This window comes from Engraulis encrasicolus, chromosome 15, assembly GCF_034702125.1.
Source record: "Engraulis encrasicolus isolate BLACKSEA-1 chromosome 15, IST_EnEncr_1.0, whole genome shotgun sequence".
NCBI lineage: Eukaryota > Metazoa > Chordata > Actinopteri > Clupeiformes > Engraulidae > Engraulis > Engraulis encrasicolus.
Genome location: NC_085871.1, coordinates 39,932,472 through 39,951,900, shown reverse-complemented (window position 1 = coordinate 39,951,900; position 19,429 = coordinate 39,932,472). Strand labels below are relative to the sequence as shown.

At 45.3% G+C, this 19,429-nt stretch overlaps 1 protein-coding gene across 1 annotated transcript; it reads right to left on the bottom strand.

The window, feature by feature from the left end:
• Positions 1-108: 108 nt before the first annotated feature.
• Positions 109-19,004, bottom strand: tcp11l2 (t-complex 11, testis-specific-like 2). Its single transcript, XM_063217498.1, has 10 exons — positions 18,825-19,004; positions 13,947-14,121; positions 13,084-13,216; positions 12,453-12,573; positions 10,782-11,005; positions 9,278-9,414; positions 8,580-8,764; positions 7,671-7,852; positions 3,368-3,540; positions 109-2,804 (listed from the first exon to the last, which is right to left on the bottom strand). The coding sequence occupies exons 2-10, from the start codon at positions 14,107-14,109 to the stop codon at positions 2,452-2,454; spliced, it is 1,671 nt and encodes a 556-aa protein (XP_063073568.1). The 5' UTR covers positions 14,110-14,121; positions 18,825-19,004; the 3' UTR covers positions 109-2,451.
• Positions 19,005-19,429: the final 425 nt, after the last annotated feature.

Genomic DNA, 19,429 nt, shown 5'->3' with positions numbered 1-19,429 from the left:
GTTGCCTAGATACGGACACAGCTGACCTTGGCCGTGCGCGCGAGTCATCTGAAGAAGAAAAGAAAAACTCCAGTGCGCACATTGGCAAACACGCACACCTGCTTGAGATGAAGTTTTAAAGTTCGTTTTATTTATTGCCGTTGGCATTTTACAACATAGATCATTTTTTACATGATTACAAATAGATATACGATTTTTCAAAACATTTCAAACAATACATTTTCGGGTTGTTCACTGGTGCTTTTAGCAGGATGCGGCAGGTTTCTCGCGAGTAGATTATTAACAGAGCAGTTAGGCTCTTATTTAAGGGGGTCTGTCTGTCTTGCATTACATACCACCGCCCCTGCCTGTGCACTGCTAACATAAAGACAAAAAATAACGTCTATTAAAAAAATTAAAAGAAAATAAAAACAATTGGAAAGAATCTAACATCACACTGACACATATAGGCCTATATTGAAAACCAAGAAACATTGTTACACAGTTACATGAAGATCTAGGCCTATTAAACACAATCCTGACATGCAGATATTTTAATAAAAGAAAAAAAAGAGCTAAAAAGAATCTTATGCTGCAACATAATGAGAGGGATGCAGGCCTGGCACTGAAAATGTGCATGGTCCAAAAGCCAGCCAGACCAGTACAAAAAAAACCCTCAAACAAGCTTCAAGTGATGTTACATGAAGTTTATCATCAGTAACCCTCTGGTACATACATTAAAAAACACCATTGATCTTCAAGTCTTTTTCTCCATTAGAAAAGGTGGCACTTGGACACAGAGGCTATTCCTATATAAGGTGGTACTGTTGTATATACATGTAGAATAGACACTGACATGGTATCTAAAATGTATAAAATGATACGCATCCAACCTCCTTCCCTTTATAACAGGCATGCTCTAATAAACAGTAATAATTCTCCTCTGTGAACATTAATATATAAAGGGAATACAAATCCAACATAGCCTCTGTGGTACTATAATATTTAACTTTTCTTATATTGCATCTCTCAAGGGCCAAGCTGGCAATAAATTGATGGACTGACTACATTCTGGTCAATCTTGAGCAAGGTTAAATGGTGAGCACATTTCACTGATACAGATCTATCAGTCAAGTTGCACTACTAGTAGCTCTTTTGAGCTTCTACAGTCACAAAAGTTCAAGACCACTTTACTCAAGTTATTCTGGGTGTCATTATACATTAATGTGAAACAATGGAGGTTACAACAACTTTGCATGGAGTTGATAAAGACAAGGACACGGTTTGTTCCACGAGTTCTTGCAAGAGGGCTGAAGATAGTGGTATAATTTGCTTTCGTAAGGAGGGGAGCTTTGGTGGGGTGGTGGAAGGAGGAGTGAAAGCCTAGCTGTAGCATGTAAGCTTGAAGCAGTCTGTCTCTGTCCAATCAGTCCTAGAAGAGCTGGAAAATGCATTCACACTCGTCAGTGCGCCACGCCATATTCAGGCATGACACTATGGTATGGCGTTGCCTTGAAGTTATTTTGGTTGAACAGCATCAACATTAGGCTGGTCATGGAAACCGGCTTTTAGAAGCAGTTTACACGTATATGGATCCTTTTGACAACACATTGGTTTTGCCCTTCTGTTTACATGTTAACAGAGTTTCCTTAATGTCACTGAAAATGTAAAGTGGCAGCAGGATTTTGTTTTCACATGGAAGCATTGAGACATGCCATTTGAGAGGTCTCCACAGAACATATTAGTAATAGCTTGATTGTCAGCCTGTCTGCCTACAGGCAAAGGAGAGCATACTCCTACATAATGTTGATGTGGACATTTCTTGAACTTATTAAAAAAAACCACAATAGCTTCGCTCTGATATGCAGTCTAAATGAGTTATTTTCCAGCTTTACAATTGGTTTGAGCCCTCACTTAGTAAAACTTTGCTGGGTGGTCTTAAAACGTTCAGTGTGTCTTGTTTTTTTTCCCCCTGCAAGTCAGTTGGAAGGACAAGATGCTTATAAAACACTATGCTTATGAAACACTATGCACTATGCCAATTCTATGGACCAAGCAATTTGTGCACGCCACGCCTTCAAGATATTTCTTTTACATTTCAAATGCATTTCTGTACTCCAGCTTTGCTCTGACAGCATATGCTATACTGTATTAACAAAAGAACAAACACAAAAGCACCAACATGACAAATCCCCTTCCCTCCAACAGCTTGTTTTTCCCACAATGCATCTCTCGCCCCAAGAGCCAGTTCAGATTCGCAGGTGATCACAGGTGTCACGGATCACCACAAAAAGGTGCAATGCTGTTACATTTATCCATTTAAAAAACAAAACAAAAAAAACATCTCTTCCACATGGGAGAGGGGGAGTGGGGACGTACAAAATGTTTTTCAAGAAGCATCTCTTTTATACATCAAAATCAATCATCAGGACCATTTCCTCTCAGACAGCTGCCTGTACTCCAATGCAATGTTTATTTTGACTCTACAGGCTGTTTGGCTGGAGACTGTGCACCCGAAGACTCCTGGGAAGATGCCTTAGTCGTAGTAGTAGTTGTAGTTGTAGTAGTAGCTGCTCCATTGGCCCCCGCGGCCCCTCCCTGAGTGGCATCGCCAGCAGGGGGCGCTCCGAACAACAGGTCCTTGATGATGCCCACGTAGAAGGGCATGTAGACCTGCTTGTGGAACCGGGCCATGTCGGCGTAGCCCAGGCCCAGCGCGGTGAGCTCCGGCTGGATCAGGCCCAGGCCGTTGGGCACCGGAGGGGGGTTGGTGGCGGAGATGGGGATGGAGAGGATGACTCGGAAGTACTGCTGGAGCCTTCCCACTGAAACACAAAAATAACAAATACTGAGTTAGTCATGTGATAAATAGGTAGTTGTAGGGTTTTTTTTAAGTCAGCAGAAGACAAACGCACATCAGATGATTTTCTCCTGGGCCCAGCCAAAGCTGTCAGAGGTCCTGGACTTGTAATACCAACACTACTGTTAGCAGTAAGATGTAACGTGACGCCTGATTCTCCTAGTCAGGCTGTGCCCTCCTAGTGACGCAACACCTTTAGCGTTACTATTGGTGAGGTCAAGAGCAAGTGCTTTCAAGTGCTTTCTGAGCTCCCGAAAAATCGGCAACTTCTTCCACTTTGTCGGGAAGCAAACAACCATTAGAAAACCAAGGGAGGCGGGTCAACCATGCCATTTGAGAAATGTTAATTGTTATGCTCTTGGTCAGACCAAGTCTCGAAGAGATTTGAAAGTCAATGATAATCAGGCTAGCTTCTCCAGTCCTTACCCACGAGGGCGCGTATGGGGTTGCAGTAGCAACAGTAGTTATATTACCAACACTACTGTTAGTAGTAATATGTAACGTGACATCTGCTTCTCCAGTCCTTACCCACGAGGGCGCGTATGGGGTTGTTCTCCTGCGTGATGCTGCACATCTGGCCCTTGAGGGTCTGCTGCATGGCCGGGGGCAGGGAGGGCATGCCCCGCTCGCTCAGGGACTTGTTCAGCTCGCAGCAGATCTGCACGCTGGTGTTCTCCAGCGCCTCCTGCAGGTTGAAACTCCTATGGAGATGAGAGACAGACAGAAACAGAGGGAGATTAGGCATCATATTTGCTTTCATTCAGTTAATTTTAAGTTGCCTTGAAACAACCATTTGATTCTTGTACGATAACTTCCTCCCAAAAAAAAATAATGTAAATGGTGGTGTGAATGGCGGTGCTGTAGTATGTCCGAATTGTGCTTACTCTTCGCTGGCTTTCTACATAGAAGCTAATTGTCGGAATGCTGAATCAAAAACACTGGATAAGAGCAAAACACGCCCACTCAATGCAAAAGCGTGTGCTCAAGTTGGGTCTCCTAAGGGGGCGTTGTCCCCTCCTTCTTCTTCTCTTTTTGAGGTGTTTGCACAAGACGTGCGCTACCGCCATCTACAGCGCTAAGGGGACTTCATTTATTCTCAACCTCAGGACTCCGAAGTTCTCCTAACCGAAGGTCTCCTAAAGGGGCGTTCACCCGACATAAAGTGGATAACGGAAAAGAAACAAAATGACGCTTCTTGTTAGATCCACCTTCTTTGGCTGAATGGTAGCACTGGTAAGGAGGCAGTGCCTACTATACAGTATCCAGATGCAGCCACTGTGTGATGGCTACAGCTCAAACAGTCAAAGTTGAAAAATCTGAACTTTTGGCGAAGGGAACAGAGCCGACGGCCTATGGACGGCAATGGATTTCGCATCCGTCAATAGGATCCGTTCACCGCCAGTGCCCATGTGAACGCCAGGTAAGGGTGGTATGAGGGATAACTCCCTCTCATACAGGTATGCACACCCGTGCGTAGACATATGCATGCAACACATGACGTATTTGCACCCAGGCACAAGCAACAGCTGACCATCACACAAATCAAGTCGACGGAAATGACACTTGCAAATGAACAAAGCACGCACGCACACACGCACACGCATAGCCTAGCGCAGCCAGACCCGTACAGCAAAAAGCTGTACCAGGGTCTAGGAGGGCTGGGCGGCAGTGTGGGCGGGATAAACGGTTGCTTCAGCACTCAACGTCACGCAATAGGATGGTGGAACAACCAATCCCCACACACTTCTGTGTAACGTCACAGCTGTCTTTCACAACGTACACGCGACACGCCCCTTTGTAGGTGCAGCGGCAACTTCGAGCCGTCGTAGCAGTGAATTCGTGTGATGACCACAGCCACAAACAAGTTTCCTAATAAATCGTGTTTTCACTTATACAGTTCAAAAATGCATCGTTTTCAACCACATGGCCCTCCTTGATCAATCAGCGAAATGTCGAGCAATGTGGGGCTTGTTAAATGGTTATATTTATGATTGTTGTCAACATGGCATGTTCGGTGTTAGCTAGCTAGCTGTATACCCATAACTAATACATGGCTAGCCGCTAGCTCGGTAGACTAGGTGTCATTCCCATCTATTTAGTAAGCGACTTACAGACTTTCAAAGCTCCCAAATGTCTCGTTTTTAATGACATGGATCTTATTAGAATTTGGGGCAGGCATATAATACAAGGCTGGATACCTAGCTCTGTTATTGACGACAGGTTAGCTAGCCACTAGCGAGGGCCTCTTTGTGGGTGAAGCGGCAACTTTCAGCCGTCGTAGCAGTGAAAGCGTGTGATGACCACAGCCACAAACAAGTTTCCTAATAAATCGTGTTTTCACTTATACAGTTCAAAAATGCCTCGTTTTCAACCACATGGCCCTCTTTGATCAATCAGCGAAATGTCGAGCAATTTGGGGCTTGTTAAATGGTTATATTTATGATTGTTGTCAACGTGGCATGTTCGGTGTTAGCTAGCTAGCTGTATACCCATAACTTTCCCTGATTGTCGTTCCCAAAGCAGGACGCTCCCCGGTCAGCTCGCTCCCACTAGCCAGACTATCGATCCCATCTATTTAGTAAGCTACTCAAAGACTTTCAAAGCTCCCAAATGTCTCGTTTTTAATGGCATGTGTCTTATTAGAAATTGGGGCCGCAATTTCATTCTACACAGTAGTGGTCTGATAATAGCGTGTGACTATCTGGTTCTGTAAAATGCTCAACTTAGCTTACCGAGCTAGTTTAAAACATCGAATGATCAAATGGTAATGTGTTGAGATCTATTTGTGTCCGATAAGTTCATGGTGTATTATTACATCAATCCATGTCAGCCATGAAATGTATTATCATCCAGGCTTTTTAAATTAAGTAAACACTTTCGTGCTGTACGTAGCACGGACGGACACCATGCTTCTTCTTAGAAAGTTTCCTGTTTACTAGGTAGCCCGGCCCCCCTCGCGATTTGATTGGCCCTGTCATCGGATAACTTTCAGCCTCGCAAAACGACCGGGGTCCGCTAGACTGCCCCCGGGAGCAAATTCAATTTGCGGTCGCTAGGGGCGTCTAGATTTCTAGGCTAGCACACGCACACACCAGGAGTAGTTCAAGTTACAAATCAGATCCACGTAATAAATGACAGAAAAGAAATGGACAGCACTGGGTTGTTTCTTCTGAAGGCAGGTTTTTAGCGCAAGTTAAGAGTTGCATAATAACTGGAGGGAAACTAAACGTCATGAATTTAAATAACAGAAGAAAAAAAGAAAAGCTAAAAAACATCTTTGGTTGAGTAGCTGTTTCGTACCTCACGGCTATGTCACGTCTGGACCGAATGAGTCATACTGCAGAAGGCACGAGTAACGAGTGAAAACGCAGGCAGGCAGGCCAGCACAAACATGTGCAGTGCATTGGAGCCTTGGCTTGAGCAACAGCAGGCAGGGCACTGCCAGATCACAACCATATGCTCTGACAGCATGGGCCTCGTGGATGAGGTCTCTTTACTCCTCAGTGGAGTTGTTTTTCTGCTGCCGCCATTCACACATTGGTAGGGTGACCATCTCAGTGACAGGAAAAAGGATGACATATTTTATGACGGGGGGTTTGGGGGACTTCCCACCAAGACAATTTGTGTTCCTTAGATGCAATTTCATGCATTTTAATGCATTTTTGTCCAGCTTCATGCTGTGCCTTACGCCATTCACACATTGGCAATGTGGGAAGCAGGCTTCATAATGTTTTGGCCCCATGTCTGCTATGCGACTAAAGAAGAGAAACAAATTGCCTTGCAAACAAGGCTTTTAAAAAGTTCTCTTGTCATGCTGCCCCATGTCTAAATTTTAAAGTCACGTTGCACCAACACTGACAGTTGATGGACTTGTGGCTAGTAGTAACATGCATAAGAATGGCAGAGATGGATTCAATGTAGACATGCAAGCGATCTTCATGAGTTCATGAGCAGGCTTGACTGTGAAACAAATGAGCTTAGTGGATGAGCTTAGTGGAGCAATTAGTGGATCCTTGTCGTAGCTCTGTAAGATACATGTCTGTGATCTGGGAACACTGGGATGAGTGCCTTCATTAGCTTCCTTGTCTGCCTGCCTCCTTCACATTTCTTTCTTTTTCCCGCATCACTGCTGCAGGGCATCCCTACTCCAGGGCAGTCATGGGTAAGCGGTTAGGGCATCAGACTTGTAGCTCAAGGGTTGCCGGTTCGACTCCCGACCCGCCAGGTTGGTGGAGGGAGTAATTAATCAGTGCTCTCCCCCATCCTCCTCCATGACTGAGGTACCCTGAGCATGGTACCGCCTCGCCGCACTGCTCTCTTGAGGCACCATTGGGGGATGCCCCCTTGCACAGGCATGAATGCAATTCCGTTGTTTGCAGTGTGTGCACTTGTGTGCCGTGGAGTGCTGGGTCACAATGACAATGGGCACAATGACAATGGGAGTTGGAATTTCCCAGTTGGACTTTCACTATTACGATGAACAATAGTTCACGAGTTTGTCCTTGAGTGCTTGGTGTACAACAGTATGCATGTTTGGCATGTTAGCTGGCCTCGGTCCAGGGATGCTTTAAACAGAGCTCATGCGGGATGAGATCCGCTTCCCCCCTATGTGTATAGAGGAAGTGTAACTGGGTGTTCTAGTGAAATGGAGGAGTATGGGGAGGTGGTGGGACAATTCAGAAAGCCTTCGCGCATGACAGGTGAAAGAGGGAAGGAGGGATTTAAATATGCGCGAAGGCGGGCGCAAGTAATGACACCTGTCAATCACTCGCGGACTTCCTCCAGAACTACGTTTATATATAAACAACATTAGTAGTAGTAGTACACTCACGGGCTATGCATGCCGTCGAGCAGCACGGTGGTCATCCTTTTGAGTCGCTCGGTGAGGGCGGGGAGGCCGGTGAAGACGTCCCCTGTGGAGCTGTAGATGATGAGGAGCAGGGAGGCCACCGCCTGCAGCAGCTGACAGCGACGCTGCATCTCCACCACACGACCCTCGTCAGTCATCAGCGTCTGAGGACAGACAGAGACCAAATACCAGAGGAAGTAGAATACATGAGAAAGTGAAAAACTGATTGGTGCCCATTGTAGCCAATAAGCTTGCAGTTCTACTTAGTTGGCAAACACAGGCAAGTGAAAAATGAATGGGAGTCAATAGGGCTAAATGCTAACATATTCCTATTCTATTCCAATTTCCTGTCACGCTACCCTTGTCCGTCATCAGCGTCTGAGGAGAGAGTCGAGTCGAGTCAAGTCAAGTGTACTTTATTGTCAAAAATCTATGTAACGGGGTTAGCACAACAGTTTGATATTGCGTTTGACCAGTCTCCAATGTGCAGTTTAACTAAAAACATTTAAATAAGACATTGACAATAGACGATTTGGACGGTACATTTAACATACAACACACATTGCTATCGGGAGCCGGCTTGGCCACAGCCTCACAGGGCGCCGCCAAGAGAGACCAAATACCAGAGGAAGAAGAATATATGAGAAAGTGAAAAACTCAGAGTGATGCCCATTGTAGCCAATACGCTTGAAATGAATGGGAGTGAATTATTCTTCTTCATTGGGGTTTCATACAATATTTTCTGTGATTACATTATTATTTATGAAAGCAGTTTTTAAATTCCATTTGCCTCGATGCATAGTCATATTCTCACATCTACTAGCAACTCCACAAATAAAAAAATCACTCCATGTAGTCTGCTTCCACCAGACTGCGGTGCGGTATACCCACCTCGGGCATGGGTCCCTTGTGTGTGCCCATGATGAGCTGTACCAGGGCGGTGTTGATGACCAGGACGGGGCCTGGCAGTGCCCTCATCTTCTTATCGGCATCGGCCGTCTTCTCAGGGGGGGGCATGGCCTGGATGGCCTCTTCGAGAGACGCCCGGATCCAGGCACTGGTGTGGGCGAGGGCGTCTGTGGGGCACAGGGGAATTGCAATGCCATTACAACCAAGGCTGGATTAAAATGGCCCGGGTCCCCCAGGCTACAGGTTGCTGTGGCAGGTGTGGTACGTGGGGGGCCCCTACGCTGCAGCCTCGTCTAGCCTGTGTGTTAATCCTGGCCCTGATTACATGTTGCACGTTGTAGAACCTACGTGCACTGAAAAACCTTTTTACAATTTTATTTCTAGCTAAACAACAAACCATTACAACTTGTAGTGTAGGTCAGGGGATGTTGTGCATCATCTTGGATAGAGGGGAACAACAACTTGGCAAGGCTTATGAGGAAAAGCATGACATGAAGATTGGCTTTATAAGAAGGGGTCAGGTTCAGCTGAAATTCAGTTTCATACGCTTTTCATCATTTAAATCTTCAAAAGCACACATGTTCAGAATGGTTATAACATTAAGTTGTTTAAGTCAATGCATGCATTAGAAATAAATGACTACAAAAAAAGTATAATGATGAATAATTATAACAACTGACTGGGTGTGGTCTGCACAATGTTCTGGAATTTTTCCCTCTCGTATTCCACAGAATGCTTCTGGAGTTCCGGTCTGACCATCTGGATTGTGGTGTTAACGTAGTCCATAGTCATCAGATCAAGAACACGGAAGATCTCCCTGCAACACATACACACATACATACTTAACACTTGGTCTCGTCAGCAAACCTGAAATGTAAAGTCTGTCACTTCTTAATTGTTATTCAAAACCTGAGACATCCCATTTGATTTAGCCCAGTGGTTCTCATCCTCTTTTGAAGAGGGCTGAACCTCATCAAAAAGCCTCCCAAGGCCCCCTTGACCACATCATAAGCCTGCCAACTACCCACCCCTCCCCCCCCCCCCCCATTAGTATTAAAAAATAAAATCGACGAATGCCCTCCAATGGTAAATAAGCACCACCCCTCTCAGCTGTAGACTTCTTCTCCCCCCCCCCCCCTCCCCCCCAACCCCCAGGGGTCCCCAATGCCCCCTGGGCACCCGCTGAGAAAGACTAATTTGGCCCTGTCATGCAAATAATGGCCCTCCTTCTGCCCTCCTCAGCTTGCTATTGTTTCACTGGCCATTGTAGCCGTTAACATGGGAGATTAGCTACGACCTGCTTACAGTGATGTGCAGAGACTTCTCTAGAAGCACCCAAACTCTTTTAATAGCTACTGCCAAACTCGTGGTGCTCGTGGGAAGCCAGTTCATGTTTTTTTTTTTCCAACTGGCTGCCAACTAGCGCGTCTGCACTGATTTCCCCAAGGTGTTTAAATAACACCAGGGAGGGTTCTAAAATAAACGAATTAATACTGAGGAAAGCTCAGGTAATGAGTGCTCAGAGAATGTAGAATAAAAATAGCAGTTACAAGAACTGAAACGGAATTCTGGAAGGAGAAAAAAGGTACCGTAATACTGTATACGAGAAGTATGATCGATGGGAATACTTTTACATTACCTTACATTACTCTTAGCTGACACTTTTATCCACACTTTTATTAGCTGACGCCTTTTCAGGTTAGGGGCATTTCATTTCAAGGAGGAAGGAAGGGATTGGTAAAGGTGGGGATTGAACCTGTAACCCTGTGATCTTAAGCTCAACTGCAGGACCATTGCACCACAGCTGCCCCAGGGCATAAACAAAGAGGTTGGATATATAATAAGAGGAATTGAAACACGCCCACTCAATGCAAAAGCGTGTGCTCAAAATTTGGTCTCCTAAGGGGGCGTTGTCCCTCCTTCTTCTTCTCTTTTCGTGGTGTTTGCACAAGACGTGCGCTACTGCCATCTACAGCACTAAGGGGACTCCATGTATTCTCAACCTCAAGACTCCGAAGGTCTCCTAAAGGGGCGTTCACCCGACGTAAAGTGGATACCGGAAGTGGATACCCGCCTGCTTTATCTCCCTCTCATATACGATTCTCTGGCATAAAGCTGAATACTGGCTGGGCATGCCACGGATGACTACCAATGGAAGACAACAAGGCATGAAGACAGACGTACTTAAAGAGGGTGACGATGTCGTCGGTGCTCTCGCGCAGCTTCTTGACCTCGTCGTCCCGTACGGGGGCGCACATCTTGCCCATGGTGTTGATGACGTAGCTGGCCAGGCCCTTGATGTCCAGCGCCTCGTTGTCCACCTGCTGGCGGATCAGGTCCATGTCCAGCACCTCCATGATCTGCGTACGCATGCGGTTGGCGCCCGGGTTCAGGAAGGACAGCAGCACCTGGGGTACGGAAAGAGGAGTAATGTTACAGTACAAGTAGATCAGTTCAATAAAGACGCTTTTGCACACCTCTGTAGTTGGGCAGGTGCGTAGGATGTTATCCCAGTGGGGTTGTCAGTCAAGTGCAAAGAAATCCCGCACACTGTCCATTCCACCAACAAACTTTAATACAACGTTTCGGTCATCCGACCTTCTTCAGGTAAAGTTGTAAAGTTGAACTTTACCTGAAGAAGGTCGGATGACCGAAACGTTGTATTAAAGTTTGTTGGTGGAATGGACAGTGTGCGGGATTTCTTTGCACTTGACAGTACAAGTAGACAACTGCTGAGGCACTCAAGGTTGCATTTTTTTAAAAAGGCGTAGCCATTGTAGCCAAACAAAAAAGTAAAAAAAATTGCAACCTTGAATGCCTCAGCAATTGTCTACTTGGACCAAGTTTGAGAGATCCCTACACTGATGAGCAACAAGGAAAAAGGTGAAGACCCAGAAGCACTCCAATTACCTGCTTGTGAATGTTACAGTACATTCTTTTCAAACTCGGTTGTCGGAAATCCAGACCTACGCCTCGGGAAAGTGCAAAAGAACAGGTACTCAACTCGGGGTTCCGAAACACAAAATTGGACCACTTCGGTGTACTCAGAGTTCGTTTCACATTACTGTTGTCCGACATTTGTATTGTCCCCAGCTGTTGCAATAGAAAGCATTTTCGAGTTTCGAGTTTCAAAAGATGAGGCATGCTTCATCACATGGATTGAGGTCAATGAGGTATTTATATATGGGATGGTGCCAAGGTTTTTTAAATGTCTTTGACAGAACTACTTTCGAGCCATGCATGTCAAACAATTCTAATGCATGTCTAGCAACCAATCAGAAAGCAGCAATAAATTCAATTCCAGCGTCATAAAGTGTAAAATTGTCCTTAAATAGGAATGATACAGTATGTGTTGCGTAGAGGACTCAGAAAGGACATAGGATTTAGCCTGCATAAAGTGATCATATAAGAAACTACTGCAATACCCTTTCAACTGACCTGTATATATGCATTTCACATATACTGTATGCATTTCTCAAAAACTTGCTTCTTTTTAAATCAATGAAACAGAGATGAGAACTAAGCCTTGTAAGAAATGGCATTGATAACACCAGTGGGCGATTTAATAATGGATTAGGAAAAGCTTTAGAGTTCCACTTCCTCCCACTGTTTTCTTTCTGGGTTTTATCACAAAAGTATTTTTTAAAGGCTCATAATTGGCCATCTCTTCCCCTCCTGAAGGATGGCACGTGGGTGTGCGCGCGCACAAACACACACATACACACAGTTTGTCCAGTTCTCCTATGGGCAGTCTATGAGCTCACCGCTGCATCCTCTTCCCCTAGTGAAGGGCAAAACACACACACACGGACACACGGACACACACGGACACACACACAGAGTCTATGAGCTCACCCCTCTGATCTCCTCCAGTAGTTTGATGGCGTGTTCGTATTCAGGAGGGTCGTCATTCAGGTCGGCCTCCAGGCGAGTCCAGAAGGCCTGATGGACCATGTCCTTTACCTTCTTCTGCAAGCTACAGGAGATAAAAAATAAGTCACAAACAATGTTAACTGGTAGAACTGGTCGACATCAAATCTTATTTAAACCATAGAAATCATACCATCGTAATAGAAAGTATACTAGTTATTGCATAACCAAAAAAGGTAATCAGTTCATGCTACCAACGATACAGTAGAGCAGTGTTTCTCAAAGTGGGGCGGAAGCCCCCCTAGGGGGGCGTGGAGGTATTGGAGGGGGGGCGCGTGAAGTCATTCTGCTTTGCCATTAAGTCAACACATTCACTTTACATTCACAATATTCATTAATTTATTCACTAATATTTAGAGAACATCATAGGTAGGCTATATACGTGTATATTAGGCTTCAATAAACTTTACTAAGGCCAATTTATTTGCATTTTCGTGACCATTTTGCTTGAAGGGGGGCGCAGGCAGATACCCTTCCTCTGAAGGGGGGAATGGCAGGAAGAGTTTGAGAAACACTGCAGTAGAGCAAATCTAAGAGTGCAAAAATGGAGTCTCACCTATGTTCAGGAAGCTGAGGGGGCTGCACGCGGAAGTCGCGGTCCACGACGATCTCATGGGCCAGACGCAAGTTACACAGGTCACGTGCCGACGACATCACCTCATCCAACGTTATGGCTTTGGGTGGACTGGCTGTAGACACCGCGGCAGCACAGAGAGAGAGAAAATTGACAGCATGGAATTATCACATTCAGGGCTCTAAATTAACTTTTTTTCATCACCAGCCAAAATAGCTTGTAGATGATAATCTTTCTAGTCAACCACACACTTACTAATGGGTCAACGTGGCTAGTACTGTAAGTTGGTCTTTTCTACTAGTCAAACTGAAATTTCATCAGCATTTGGCCGGTTGCCTGGTGTTAATTTAGAGCTCTGGTCATATTGTAACAGTTCATCCAGAATATTTTGAGTGGGCTGGCTGTAGAAATACATATAAATATGTACAGCATACATGGGTTTTCTTTTTTTTTTTGTTTCCCCCTGGTTGCGCACAACTCAACCTCTGATTGTTGGAAACCTCAGTCAAAAAATGAGCTCAAATGGTTGTCTGCCAGTATCTTGCCCCTCCTCACAACACCGTGTTTATAAACAAAAAACCTCATGTATACAGGTGAGATGCTGCGCTGTCTGAGTCACACACACACACACACACACACACACACACACACACACACACACACACACACACACACACACACACACACACACACACACACACAGACACTACACACACACACAGACACTACACACACACACACACACACACAATTGTAATGCAAGTTCTGTTTTCTCCAGCCTGTCACGATACACACACAACCGTATGCGTGCAAGTGCACACACACTCCACTCTCCCCGTACGTACTGGAGGGCGAGCTGTGTTTGCTGGAGTCGCTGGTGAAGCTCTGGCGGGAGAGCTCCACGTCGCTAGCGGAGGTCAGGCTGTCGCAGCGCTCCGAGAGCGTATCCGTCTCCGCGTCGCTGCCCTGCTCCGAGGAGGACGACGGCCGCTCGTCTTGCAGCGGCATCCTGCTGTGGCTCTGTGGACACACACACACACACACACACACACACACACACACACACACACACACACACACACACACACACACACACACACACAATCAAATTTCAGCGTTAGTCTTGGGAGTATACATGGGTTTTCTTTTTGTGTTTTACCCTGGCTGTGCGACCCTGGCTGCGCACAACTCAATCTCTGGTTATTGGAAACGCTATGAACGTCTCTTTATTAGCTCACGTGGTTGGCTGCCAGTATCTTGCCCCTCCTCACAACACCATATCTAAAAAAAAAAACCTAAAAAAAAACCAACATGTATATGGTATTGCCCTCTCTGAGGTCCCGCCTCTACGGAGAAAACAAAAAAGATTTGCCAGCCTAGCCAAGCAAGTTTTGCAGAACTTTTCCATATTCAACATCCCGATTGCAAATAAGAAAATTAACTTTGAAATGCGCTTTTGCAAGATATTGAGTTAGACCTCTGCTGTCATTGACGTGTTGTTGCAGCATCATCACGAGGCCACTAGCACAAGAGAGGACGGGAGTTAAGTAGGGCTGTAACGATATTGGATCGAACCAAGAAATCGTGATACTCTGAGTCACGATACTGTATCGTGATATAAGGAAGCAGTATCGTGATACTCCTTTTCAAAGTTTTGTTATCCTTCATTCCAGAAAACAAACATATGATATGATAGTGCTTCCAAGCTTCAAATGAGATACATTTCAGAAATCGTGGGGTGTATCGAACCATAGGTCAAAAATCGTGATACGAACCGAATTGTGAGTTAAGTGTATCGTTACAGCCCTAGAGCTAAGACAATGGAAAGAACTCAACGGCGGCACAATTGAGTTAGGAAATCACCAACTGAAATGTTTGTCAGATTTCATGTTTGTATGCGAGTGTCTGACTGTGTGTGTATGCGGTTGTCCTTGGTAACCTTTGTCAATGTTTTACTGCTTGGTGAAAAGTAAACAAAAAACATTCGACCAGGACAGTTACCATGGCAACCCCGAGTCTCTCCAAGGAACTTTTTTTTCCCTCCTCTCCAATCAACTGACCCCAGAGGAAATGAACTTCCAAACAACAACAACAAAAAGGCTTCCTCGGAGTAAAGGGCCCCTGTTGTGAGATGGCTGCAATTCAAAGCAGGGAATAGCCATTGGGGGGAAAAGAGAAAAAGAAAAACATGAAAATAAAGTCAAAGGGCCCTGAAGTGTCAGAGAACTTTTGAAAGGACACAGTGTTCTAGTTCCATTAGGGGCCGCTGGATATGGTTCCATCACCAGAGCAACGCAAGATAACAGTTTAGCTGGCTTTCCAACAGCTGGTCTATCCTGTTTCCCCTCCAATCACTGTGTGTGTGTGTGTGTGTGTGTGTGTGTGTGTGTGTGTGTGTGTGTGTGTGTGTGTGTGTGTGTGTGTGTGTGTGTGTGTGTGTGTGGGCACATGCGCCTGTGTATGCACGTGAGCAGCACATTTTTGGCAAGTGCGCCTCACCCCACCCACCCCTCGCCTTTTAACATAACCTGTGGCTCACTTTCACTGTTATCTGACTAGGAGCCCCAGCTCCCTGGAAGAACACTAGAGACACATACTCTCAAGACACAAAACACACACACACACACACACACACACACACACACACACACACAGAGACACACACACAGAGACACACACACACACACACACACACACACACACACACACACACACACAGAGACACACACACAGAGACACACACACAGAGACACACACACACACACACACACACACACACACACAGACACAAAGAAGAGGCAGCACAATTTCCTCACTGGGGTCAAAAACAACATAACATTCCACAGTGTGTCTGAACATCAAGGGACTGTTCCAAGGAAAGTGAACGCTCAGGGAGTGTCTGCGACTATACGAGGGGAGGCGAGGGTAGGGGGAGGAAAGGCTTGGTGTGCTGGGGAGGACATGCCCGGCCCTATGCCTAATGTTAAAGCCGATGTTCAGGTTTGTAAGGGGAGGTGCGTTTGCATGCACGTGCATGTGCGTAGCTACGTCTAATGTAAGTTGAAGTTTGGGCCTGCAGGGGGTTGAGAGAAGTGTGTGTGTGTGTGTGTGTGTGTGTGTGTGTGTGTATGTTCATTCATGTATGTAGGTGGGGGGCTGTCTGAGAACATGTGAAAGGAGTCGTGTGAGGGTGTGTGTGCAGTTTGATCGGTCATGTGTGAAGGCAGTTTGGGGGGAGCAGTGTGCAGCCAATGTTTGGGCTGAGAGGGAGGTGTGTGTGTGTGTGTGTGTTGGGTCAGTGTGCTTGTAACTTGAGTCAGGGGGCTGAGTCAGATTCTCCATGTGACTGTGTCTACAAAAGGCCACGTGCGTTCTGTACTGTACCCTCACTCACTCTCTCTCTCACTCTGATGTCACTCTTACAAGTCTGCTTTTGCTGGGCATTTCCACATGTGTTATTACACCAAACTGATTCAATCAGAATGTTTGGACAGTGATAGTTCTAAAGAACTTTAGGCTCAATACAATAGAATGTGGAGACATTTTAGAATCTTGCATTGCTGTAGAATACATTCCTTCTAAAACAACAACAACAAAAAGTCATGTGCACTCTCTGCTTTCACTCCTCGCTCACACTGAGGTGACTCTTTAAAAAGTCTGCCGCTACAGCAGCTCTTACACCAAACTCTTTCTTAAGAGAGCTGCATGTAACAACAGGCTGTGAAGATTTCCCATTCATCCAGGTCACACAGCACATCTTCAGTCTTAAAAAACAAGTGCCAGTTGCAACTTAGTCCCGAAAGACATGACTGCAAAATAAATGACACGACCCATTGCAGCGCAAGGACATGTTTAAAACCAAACAGTCGGAACTCTGTACAAGCACTAGACTGATGTTGAAGTCAAGATTTCCACAACACCCAACAAAACAAGACAACCCATGTGACCACTTACAACTATATACTGTATGCACAACGTGCATTTCAATAGAATGATGTGAAGTTCATATTGTGAACTACATTGCATAATACCCAATCCTTTTTCTATGCCATCCTCTCTCCTCATGTCAGGCAGGGTTCATCGGCAGCAGGAAAGCGTGAAGAAAGTATTTTTTGGCAGGCAGCACAGACACTGAGATGTATCAGCACAAGCAGAAGTGACTCTCCGAGAAGTTTGGGTGGCCCTAATCTCTTATCATAGGAGCCTGAGGGGCTGTCTTACTCCTACTTCTGAGGACACCGGTGCCAAACATTGACTGACAAGGTCACTGATGGAAAAATTTGCTTGTCATCGTCAGAACAGCCTAATCAAAACATGCCAATTTCTGTTTAATATGTCAGAGTTACTGTTATTGGTCCATCTTACTATTACTTGTCCTGTCTTGCACTTTGATGTCAGTCTGTATGTCAGTCCTATGTATGTCTATGTCTTGGTGTGGTATAGAGAGAGATGAGTGTAGGTGCAAAACGCACACCAGAAACAGAGGTGCTGGCAACCAGAAAATACAATTGCAGGAGGAGAGAAGTAGAGAGAGAAACATAATTTCAATGTCCTTGTATGACCTGTGCATATGAAGAAACTGACAGTAAAAGCTGACTTGACTTGAGTCAACATCCTCTTTGTTCACTTGAATGAAGCTGTAGGCGACAGCTCTGTCCTTCTGTTGGTCTCCTTTGTGTGGTAGGATGTGGGGAATACACAAAGCAACGACATCTGCAACGGTGACAACGCCACCTTTCATTGTGTGTGTGTGTGTGTGTGTGTGTGTGTGTGTGTGTGTGTGTGTGTGTGTGTGTGTGTGTGTGTGTGTGTGTGTGTGTGTGTGTGTGGTTGCTATACAAAGAGACGAGAGGCAGCACACAGCAAGACAGTGTTGTTTTCTCGTTTGTGAATGCCAGTGCTTGCCAGATGACGCGGAAAATGATCTCTTTCTATCGCACTCGCAGCAGGGCTGGGGGGGTATCAGCCAGGACAAGCACTTAGCATGGCAACTATCATCCCATTGGTTGAGATAAAGCCTGCCCGTCCGCCCTACATGGCAAGTAGTTACAACGAGAGATCAGCTGCGAGCAGACACAAACACACACATACTCTGAAAATCCACACACGCGTCACAGATGAGTACACGTGATTCAAGGCTTCGGGACCAAAACAAGGAGATGCATGCACCATGCAGCATTGCAGTCTTGCTTGGTGTGCAGAACAATGGATGGAGAATGTCAACAAACGCAAGCTGCGATAATCAAAAGCGACAACTCTGAACACGCTCATTTAGATGCACACAATAATGTTCTGCATCGAACTTGACTAGTGCCTAATAGAGCTCTAGATATAAATCGCACACTTGCACGACGTTGTCAAGAACACATCCAAGTCAGTCATAAATATCCGGTGTGGGGTTTTACTCAAACAATTAAGACATACACGGTAACATTATGACATAACAGCTTGGCTTTTTAGCTTGGGGTAAAGCTCCTTCACACTCATCAAAACGTAAACAACCCGAGCATGCCCTTCATCGAGTAGACTCCACTCGAAAACATTTCAGCATTGATTGGCATTTTGGCATTACGTCTGAAGGTACCAGATAACATCAGATCGATCACCGCAAATGTCGAGTTTTCATAAAGACTGTTGACAAAGCTGTTCAGTCAAGGAAATCTAGCTTTCCTACTGAAAGTGTGATTGCGCGAGGACCTTGAGAGAGAGCTCATTCACATTACCTCAGAAAAGTCGCAGAGTGTGAAGGCGATGTTCTTCCTGATGAAAAGGGCAGAAGAATCAACTGCCGTAAGATATGCTTGTGTAATAGTTGAAATGAGATTGAAAAAGTCTGCCTCCTCGTCGATGTAGACAGTGTTCCTTCCTGAACAAACTCTTGCAGGGCTTTAAAGGGACTCGGGTCGCGAGCCAGCTGTACAAGCGCACACACAATTGGAACATTCCATTGTCGACACAGGACTAGGGAGGGACTATTTGCAAATACATAGATTTATTCCTAACTCCCATTGACACTAAATGACAGTGTAACCCCTGATAATAGTAATGGACTATAATATTCAAAAATTAAAAGCTTTGATAAGTCAAAACTAGTCATCTTGAAATTTCAAACGTGCTTGCAATGGGTAATGCGAAAAAACACAGTCGGAGCAACCTTGGTATGTTCTGTTTCACACGACTTCTTTGTTTACGGATGTGACGTAAGGTGTATACATTTGCAAAGTTGTACTTGTTTCTCTCTTGCTCGTTTTGTGTTGATTGTATCGCTCTTTGAACCGAGTTGAGGTGGATTTGTTTTATTTGACTGTTTGTGCATACAAACCTACAA